The sequence below is a fragment of the Zingiber officinale genome, chromosome 9A (genome assembly GCF_018446385.1).
Source record: "Zingiber officinale cultivar Zhangliang chromosome 9A, Zo_v1.1, whole genome shotgun sequence".
In the NCBI taxonomy this organism is placed as follows: Eukaryota; Viridiplantae; Streptophyta; class Magnoliopsida; order Zingiberales; family Zingiberaceae; genus Zingiber; species Zingiber officinale.
In genome coordinates this window covers 132,312,115-132,321,993 of record NC_056002.1, presented here as the reverse complement: position 1 = coordinate 132,321,993, position 9,879 = coordinate 132,312,115, and the positions used below count along the sequence as shown (strand labels likewise).

Below are 9,879 nucleotides of genomic sequence, written 5' to 3'. Positions count from 1 at the left end.
ACTCATCACATTTATAGAAGCTCCTAAGCAGCTACACAATTATAGTTAAATTTTAAATCATTAATTCTTACACCCTAGATCTTAAATATTATTATATTAAAATATTCTTTACCAATTTATTTAAGCTTTATCAAAATCATTTTAACAACTTAATCAATCTTAAATTCAAAGAACATAAAAATTAGTTCAGCCCGGCTCATTTAGTGTTCAAGATCTTACAAGTTAAAATAGCAACATTGCTTAGAGCATCACCAACTTTAACAAAGCATTACATTTTATAGATACAGTCGAGTTTAGAAGCCACAAAGTAGATGGGATAAGTTTCCAACTTCAACAGAGCATTACACATCACGATTATTTCATCAACTGTAAGTTTGTGTCAGTATTATGTACACTCAAACTTAGAATTGTCGAATATAAAGAATCGTATCTTCGCTTTGAAACTACTTATCAGTGAGAAATCATCAAATTCTCTAGTGTCGAACTTGTGTTTTTTAAGCTGAAGTTAGTCGGTGTTGTTTTGCGTAATCCAAGTTGAAGTTGATCCGCACGGCCTGAGGATATCCTAATTGAGTGTGATCAGTAGCCGAAAGCCCCTCCATGGTCAACCCAATAGGCAAATTTATCTGAAAACTGGCCAGCTTTGGAGCTTTCAGCAACACTGGTTGAAGAAGCTTCTCTCCGATTTGCTTCCACTTCCTGCGCAAAAAAACATATCATAACTTCAATGAACGGTGAAGTAATAGTTAAGTGTAGATGAATCATCGTATCAATCAAAGTCAATGCTGAAGAACACTAACCGCAAACAAAAAATTAATGACTGGTTAATATAATAACTTCATTCCTGATTTTACTAAAACATAGAAGATAAACTAAAAGTAACAACAATAAACCTCTTAACCTGATTTTATTCTATCATTAAAGTTCTCGATGGCTCCTGCCAAGTTTGGAGTTCTGCCAGTATTATCTTTTAATAGTATCCAATGACCATCCATCAATTTAGAGGAACCCATTTGTTGGTTTTATGAATTTGAATAAATCGAAAAAGAAGTTTGGTAAATTTAAAGAAACAAAATAATTCACACGGAAAAGAAACGAAATTTTCAAATATCGATTACAGAGGAAACAAACCTGAACTCTATGACTTTCCTCATGCAAAATGGTAATCACTTCATTGGAGACACTATCGGTGACATTTTTAGTTGCCAAGTTTGCATTCGGTGAGTTGATAAGAGAGGATCTGCAATAGAAATTAAGAGTTGAGGCAAAAAGTTTAAGTAGTTTCTGGTTTTCCACTTAACCGATGTCCTTTGGCATGAGATACAAAAATTAATTTCCAAGGGAACTGACAGAAGTAGAAAATTACATCTTATGTTCTTCATCCTTGCAAGAACTTCCTGCTGATGAAAGCCAATCAAAATCAAGGAAGTTAGAGCAGTCTGATCCATTCAATTTATGATCACTGAAACATATATGTGCATCATCTGAAGTAAAGTTTCTAAAAACTGTTGACCTGTGTCATACACAAAAAGAGAACTATTCGGTAATTTGGAAAAAAAAATATATATCCAATCAACAATTAACAGGTTGATGAAGCTGACCCAAGATGTGGCACATTGTTTTCACAAGATAAAATTTCTGGTGTGGAATCACAAAGTCCTCGTACAGGTAATTGTTGTTCTACTCTTGCAGACAACGATGAACTTACTAAGTCATTTGGTGCAACATCAGAGAAAGACAAGGGTGGACTACCTTCACTTAGAACATTGCCATCAGATAGGGATCTTACGAAAATTGACCTGAAAAAATGGGGAAAAAAGAATTTTATATGGCAATACGTGGAAAGCACATGAAGAACAAACAGACAGTTTATATGAAGAGGCAAACTTAAACTGAAATGTCAGTACCTTGTATATTCATCAGCAAATGCATAATTCCTTCCAGTACTATAAGGCTGACTTGCATCCAGATCCCATAATGCAGGTTTACCATGCTGGGGTTGGAAGTATCCGAGGAATCTGCAATTTTAATTGCAGTAATCACGACAAGTGGATGTCATTTACAGGAATAGATTGGAGAATGAAAACAAGATTCAGATGCAATAGAAGATTAAACCTACAAATTTATAGAATGCTGTTTCTCTACATCCATGTAAGCATTGCTGTAGTAGCGTTGGATAGTCCTTAGTAATTCTTGGGACTGGGTTGCTGCCTTCCATTGACCTCTTCTTTCAGAAAATATCTGAGAACAATAACCAAACACTCAAATGTTTGAAAAAGATAACGAAACAAACAATGAATCAATTCAGATGATAACAAAAAATCATATATTCTCTAGCTGGATCGCCGATAATATTTTTAAAAAAATAGGCATAGTTGGGTGCATAACTATATTTAAACATCTACTATTGTCTATACCTAAAATATATTATTAAGACTCTAAGTGGCATTATAGTATATAACCAATGTGTTGGATAATATCATATTTTGTCAGGTGAAAGTTTAAGAAAAAAATAAATACATGCCTTCTTATTCTGCATCGTTTACATTTTTTGAGAGGTAAATAGCTTAAAATAAAAGCAAAGATAAATAGGAAATATACAAGTTATGCAAGTGCGAACGTGGACTTGTGAGAGGTATCAAATCAGATGTGTATAGTGATCTTATTATGTGCACAAATCATCGTCCAAGCCTTAACAATCAGAGGCTCATCATATAAAAAAAGCATGGAAAAATTGGCTAAATTTTACGTCAAATGGTCTATAAACCCTCTTGAGAACAATAAAAAGGTATCGAGGGAGTAACTTTAAAACTAAGAGATTATTTTACAATTAGGAAGACACCCAAAACATAATTTTTTCAATATTAAGAATTGAGAAGAAAAGGGGCATATTCATGGATCAGCACTTATCTAAGGCAGGACACTAAGTAAACTCATATTCCAAATTCTACACACCAGGATATATATTTACTTAAGATGCAAAGTGATTTATTAAAAATTAACCACATGAAGAATGAAAACTTCAAAAAGTACAAAATGGAACTTTGGTTAAGCTTTTGACACTGGTACCTTGTTATGGGCAGGAGAGCCACCATATTGTAAGGCAAGTTTATCACCCATTTTCTCATACAATACCATCAAGTCATCAGCCAAAGGAGAATGAAGAGTAATTTTTACAGCTTCCCTTGATCCCACTGCATGAAGCTGATGACCAAGAGCAGCTAAACCAAATGCATATTGCGCAACATTTGTGCGGTCCAAGCAATCTATACAATTTGTCCTCAGGATTCCTTTTTGGAACTTAATTGGTTTAGCAAAAATGTTACTTTGGTAATTAGTTTTATCTGAGTATTCATTTTGAGCACTAGCAGAATACGCTTCATTAGCCAAAGTATCACCATCCTTTTCTGTATTAGCACCAGAATATTTACTTTGAGGGATATCTGATGTCCGTATGAAATCGATAAATGACCTATTGCCAGGTTTGCGTAGCAATTCTCCACGATAGTGTCCCCTGTTAACATCACAAGAACCAACACGGAATTAAAATTGTATATAAATCCACTAATTTTTCTTGTGGGATGAATTAGAAAGACTAGGACTCAATCCAAAAATTAAAGGGAGTATACATGTTAAATTTAGATGCAGCAAAAAATTATCCAATAGATCAGGACTATTACATTTGATTGATTACCGATTCCAGAACTCGATGAATGAATACATACTTTGTCCCTGATGCTTAACTTATTAGAGGAAGTTAAAAGACATGCTTCAGTATGTTAAATTAGATACTTACAGAGGTTGTGAACACTCCAGAATATTCTGATTCTTCAAGGGTGAAGTCGTCTGGCAATAAAAATACCCTGTTATCTCCAAAGTACACGCTGCCACTTTGCCTAATGATTCCAACACATTTGCACCTTTTCTGCACACAGACTAACAATTAGTAATCGGCTCAGTAAGTTATAATGATATGCATATATATATGTGAAATCAGAAAATTAGTATTATCAAATTTTATTTTCTACCTCAAAACTTCAGAAGAAGAGCAAAAAGGAAACAAAAAATAAATTGAAACTACAGACCTTCTAGTATAATTTTGAATATCCCAGTGCAAGAATTTCAAGCGTTTCTCCTCTGATAGATCTTTGTTTATGGAATCAATAGCATTAGTAAATTCTGCATGAAGCAAAGACTCTCGAGGCTTCTTCTCAAATGACTGATTTTGTAAGAAAAATGAAAATATATACAATCAGAGAAGTATAAAAAGATTACTCTTGAGGCCTAGAATACTCAGATACCATTGAGATATTCATGGAAAAAACATAGAAGACAGAATATTACTATATGTTTTATGTTATAATATTAGCCATGATTTACTTACCTTAATAAGATTTAAAATAATAATAGGATTTCCATATCTCTTTACAAGATTGTCAAAATGAAGCCATGTAGCATCGAAGTTTTTGTCCTTCTTATGCACTGCCAGGATGTGATAAAGGTAAAACAAAGTATATTGTGCAAAGCAAGGAGAAAAGAGCAGATACATACATATAATATCAGGCCTTAAATTAAATTTTGAAGTTTGCTGGGACCAGAAGAGCGGAATGGACCCTCTGTTCTGTACAACAGAAGCTATTGCTGAAGAAATCCCTCCAGGTATATCTTCAGATACAATCTGTTCTATCTCAACATCATTGGCCACTTCACCTTTCTCGTTAACACCACGTTTTAGATACCTGAGCCAAAAAAAATTATCTTCATTGAATGATCTACCAGAAAGCAGATAGACTCTGATATTCCTATTGTTTAGCCTATCTAGAAGAAAATCACTGCAATGTTTTTCAGTAACCTGGTTCCAGCAAAATGACGAGAGCGCCTAGCAATGAGTGTCAGCCAAAAATATTTACCAGACACACAAATTTTAGCCTGAAAACATGACAGACAACCAGACAAGGTCAGAACTCACAATACAGTTTATAATAGAAAATGTTCAAGCAGTTTATAAGCAATGTAATTAATACCAGCCATAGAAACTGGGAATCAGACCCCATATCCATTAAGTAAGAGAAAATTTCTCTAGCAGATGAATGTCACTTTTAGTTATATGATATGAAATTGTTCTATTTTTAGTAAATGAATGATACAAACTCTTATTACTAAATAACTTGACATGTTACCAACAGAACACAGAAATCCTACACATTAGTTTAAACACACAAACTTCTTTCAGAATCTCTGTGTTTGTTTCCACAGAACCCATTAGTACATGGACATTTGGAAATTACAGAGGTATTTTAAAAAGAAAAGAAAAAAGAAAAAAAGGAGTATTAGAAGATAGTCAGTGGAAGATATCATGAACCAAGATAGAAAACATAAAATGAGAAGATAAAACTTCATAAAAAAAAAATTAAAAATCCAAATTTTGGCATTTAAGATGGCATAAATACCTTTCAACTTGATAAGAGTATTTTTTTTTCTAGTTGCATTAACAAAGAAGAGGATGTTGATAAGAAAAGATTAATATAATAAAGAATGGATGGTCAAATTGGAGATGAACTTTGGGAGTTTTGTGTGATCCTTATGTTCCCAAAAGGGTAAAAAAAAATATATGATTGTGGTATGACCCGCCATATTTTATGGATTAGAGTGTTCAGCTATTAGGAAGCAACATATATAAAATATAGTGGAAATGAGGATGCTAAGATTGGTCTATGAAATTACTAGAAAAAATAAAATAAAATTATTAATATTTGAAAACAATTCAATGTATCATGAATTGATGATAAAATGAGAGAAATGCTAAGATCGTATAGGTAGGATTGTAAATGAATCAAACATTCGTGAGAAAACTTGATATTCAGATTAATAAGAGCGTTCAACGTGCAAAGGTCAATTAAATAAACAAACTTGAATAACTCATTAAGCTAAATCAACAAGCTTGAACACGTGTTCAGTTTGTTAATGTACATGTACAAAGATTGTAAACTGTTCAAACAAATATTAATAAACACTATACACAAATAAAGCAACCATACTCATAAACAAAGCTCTTATCAATCTTATAAATAATCTATAAATAAACAAAGAAACTCTCATCAACAACAGTATCAAGCTTGACTAAAAGAGCTTTAAAATGTCAAAGTTTCAATCAATCCTCAATAACATCTAAAGGAACCAAGCTCAAACCAAACTTAAGCTTAAAAAAAAAAGAAAACTAAGCCAAGCTTGAATAACTGTTTCAGCAACTTGGTTCGTTTACAATCCTAACTATAGGACAAAGATAACCATTAGATTTTATAGTTACAAAAGTCGAATCTAGCAGAGAGAAAATGGATAAGGAAAGAGGAAGATCAGATATAATATTAGTTAATATAATACAAGTTAATTAAATGTTAGATGATGATGACGACGACTAATAAAAAATCAACCGAGCCAAAACCTTAATTAAATTCTTATAGGTTCAGGATTGAGATGAAGATAGAGTATCATTTAGGTCAAGACTCAAGATACATGAGATGAATCATTGTTAAACAATTTACCCCAATCGAACTTAACTAGATACTAAAATTGCAAATTTTCTACAAGACCAGCTTGCTTGCATAGATACCATGCATGGATTCAAATCCTAGACTTAAGGTCCTATGTTAGTAAACACAAATAGGCCAAGCAAACTGCTGAGTACAATTGTAACTCTTTAGTATATGCATCCCTAATGACAACCATTAGTTACAGGTTGAGCGAGACAATAGCAAAAAAGATGATGTTGCAAATTCAAGAAACAATTTATACCCAGTGTTAGAAGCTCAACTATATGTTAATGTTTCGCATGTCCAATCAAGTGGATCCAAATATACCTTAGTGTGCAAAAGATGATTTATAATGCTAGGTGCCTATATTTTTTCCTTCAAGAATGTGAACACAGGGGAAAAAAAGGATTTCAGACAAGACAAATTCTAAGTAATGAGTGTTAAGATTATCCCAAGAAAAAGAAGCATTTTAAAATTTTACCTGCTTAAAAAATCCATAAACTAAAGCAACTATCCAAGTAGTGTTCTGGAGAAGATCACGAACACCACGTGTCAAGAAAGCATTCCAGACAAACATTGTTTCATGGAGGTCAGACTTTGTTTCACCATCACATAAGTTTATTTGGAGGCTTCGCATAATGTTGTAGGAATAACTGAAGAAGAAGTCCTCTCTGAGACAGGTAGAGCAGAGTAGGCTCTTGTATCTATGCAATAAATAAGAAAAAATAAAGAATGGTTCTGGAAAACATGTGAATCCAGCAGGGAAGTAGCAGCCATAATAATAGTAAAGAAAAGACAAAAAAAAATTATCCACCAATATAAGAAACCTGTACACCTTGTCTCCAACACCTTGAATTATGAACATTACAAGATAATCCAACTCCTGCATTGGAGACTTGGAGTTGCCACATCACATAATTAACCAATCTGGCACTTACACCTCAAGAAACAGTTGTTGTCCAAGATAATCAAGCTATTTCCAGCAATGTTTCATCCTTACTAAAAGTATAATTTCACGTTTGGTTAAAGAAAAACTATCAATAAGTATTAAAAGATAGCTGATCAGAGATGTGGATAGCATATAAATGACTGAAACTTAGACAATCATTGCCAGTTTCCAAGTGTTCTCCACACTCAACAGCGCATGGCTCAGAAATGGAACCCTTTGATAGATTAGGGCATAGATTTATAACATGGGAATACGGAAACATCAAAATAGATATTCAAAATTCAAACAAGTAATCATTCAAGATACATATAGTAGCAGAACTTTGCTTTCTGATATAAGTAAGATGTACAGGCCATGTTCTTCACAAGAAGAAAGGACAAAAGGACCTGTTTTCATCCTTAGAATAGGCGATATTTGACAGCACATCAGAATTTGGTAGTGTGATCATTTCACTTTTAGAGACAGCATATATAGAGTGACCACAAATGGTACCAACTTTCCTTCTCCTAGTAATGAGTAGCATGTAGTAAGGCCCTAGGAACTTGACAAATCCTGAAAAGGAACATGTTTTAAATAAATATTCATTCTAAACAATATGAGGATATTTGGTTGTAGCACATTTTACTTTTTATTAAAGTATGAGAAGAACTTGAGGTTATACAAACCTGCAATGCCATAACATTTGGTGACAAATCTTAATCCATCAGTTGCAATATTCTTCAAGTGTATTTGTGTGAGCATATCATGACATTCATTTTCCGAGTAGATTCTCGGATCTTCATGAATACTCAGCTCAGAAGGCTCCAACCTATTGATCTTTAACACCCTCCAGTATGAGCTATCCTTATTGTTTCCAACTACATAAAATGTCTGAAGCACAGTAAACCAACATCAAACACACGATAAGCAAGCAAACACAAACAATCATGAGTCCTAAATGGAAATTTGTTATATTGTCGCAGATAATTTTATCAATTTAGAGCATAAATGAAAGCATGAAATTCTAGAACCATCAGGAAAAGCAGGATCAATTAATAGAGGCCCGTCTTACTGTTAACAAAGTATCTGACAACTAGGAGCAGTTAACATGTGTCATAATCTTTATTTTCTTCTTTGAGAGAATTCGTCATATAAACAACCATGAGGATGGTCAGTTCAAGCGTTGACAAAGCTAACGAGACAGAGAAGTAGCAAATGGCATAGAACACTAGTCGTCAACCACAAATCTGAATCAGAAGAAAACCCTCCGTCAAACAAGCCTTCGTCATACAAACGGCAAATATTGAATTGTTGACTACACGCCCCGACACAAACGAAGCGGATTTACACGAAATAGCAAGCAATAAGAAAGATCAAACGAATTCACAGATTCACTAGTATCAAAAAGGACATCCAACGATCAGAAAGGATATATTTTTCCAACAAAAATAAACTCACCGATCGAGTCTCGTAGAGCCTAAACTTCCGAAGGAAATTATTCCTGGGAACAGCTACGGTGCCGGCCGATCCCGCCGGCGACTGATCCGCCGTCTCTCTACCCGCCGCCATCCGATCTGGCAAGCTCGAACCCTCCTTCCTCATGTCCTCGCAAGACCCACCTCCTCTCTAATCCACCAACGACCTACCCTCTCGCTCTCTTCCATTCACGGGGCTGGGGCGAAAAAAGGCAGGAATCTTTGAGGGGGGAAAGATTCAAAAAAAAAAATTCTCTCTCTCTTTCTCTGCAACCAACTCGTGATCTTTCCTTGAAATAGAAACTAATCAAAGGGCGCAAATAGAAACAAATCAAAGGGCGCATACAAAGGGCAGAAATCAGTACCCTCAAGGATCTTTCCTTGTCATAAACAAACGACGACGAAGAATGATTAAAAAAAATTGCCTCTTGTGGTTCTCCCCCTCTCGATCAATCAGTGCATTGCTGCGATTGGTCGCGGCTTTGCCGTCCTCTTCAACTCCACGGAAGGCGATTGCGTGGGAGCGTAGAGGAATCGGAGCGAAGGAAGACCGCGCTTAGTTCGGGCGATGACGATATCAAGAACAAATAACTAGTCGTTTTAAATGAATTTGTCATTTTAACCCCCAAAGGTTATCTAAATGGGAATTTCAAACTAATTTCTATTTAATTACAAGAAAATCCCTAGGGTGGATGCCAACAAGCAAAGTCAAACTAAGTCGAGCTAATTGCATTCAAAATTATTTATTAAACATTTTATCGAGTTTGGAAATATTTTTTTTCAGCTCAACTAACAATATCGTTCCAGAGTAAAATTTTAAATTATAATTAGAGTAAAATTTAAAAGGGCGTACTTTTTTTCAAATCATCCAGCCGCTCCATTTTGAATTTTTATCAAAATAAAAAAAATAAAAAAACTCCCCCACCATCAACTTATATATAATTAT

At 34.2% G+C, this 9,879-nt stretch overlaps 1 protein-coding gene across 4 annotated transcripts; it reads right to left on the bottom strand.

Annotated features, from left to right (window-relative positions):
• Window positions 1–226: 226 nt before the first annotated feature.
• On the bottom strand, window positions 227–9,500 carry LOC122020757 (phosphoinositide phosphatase SAC2-like). Of its 4 annotated transcripts, none has more exons than XM_042578778.1 (17): window positions 8,917–9,500; window positions 8,145–8,349; window positions 7,866–8,031; window positions 7,012–7,234; window positions 4,853–4,929; window positions 4,552–4,739; window positions 4,385–4,482; window positions 4,086–4,219; window positions 3,797–3,925; window positions 3,070–3,514; window positions 2,120–2,241; window positions 1,908–2,018; window positions 1,753–1,799; window positions 1,602–1,680; window positions 1,367–1,513; window positions 1,132–1,240; window positions 227–699 (listed from the first exon to the last, which is right to left on the bottom strand). In XM_042578778.1, exons 1-17 carry the CDS (start codon window positions 9,058–9,060, stop codon window positions 580–582), a joined length of 2,544 nt encoding a protein of 847 aa, XP_042434712.1. In that variant the 5' UTR covers window positions 9,061–9,500; the 3' UTR covers window positions 227–579. The 4 variants fall into 4 exon arrangements, with proteins under 4 accessions (XP_042434712.1, XP_042434710.1, XP_042434711.1 ...); XM_042578776.1 differs by having other exon boundaries at window positions 228–699; window positions 1,602–1,799; window positions 8,917–9,218; window positions 9,299–9,500; XM_042578777.1 differs by having other exon boundaries at window positions 228–699; window positions 1,602–1,799; window positions 8,917–9,130; window positions 9,299–9,500.
• Window positions 9,501–9,879: the final 379 nt, after the last annotated feature.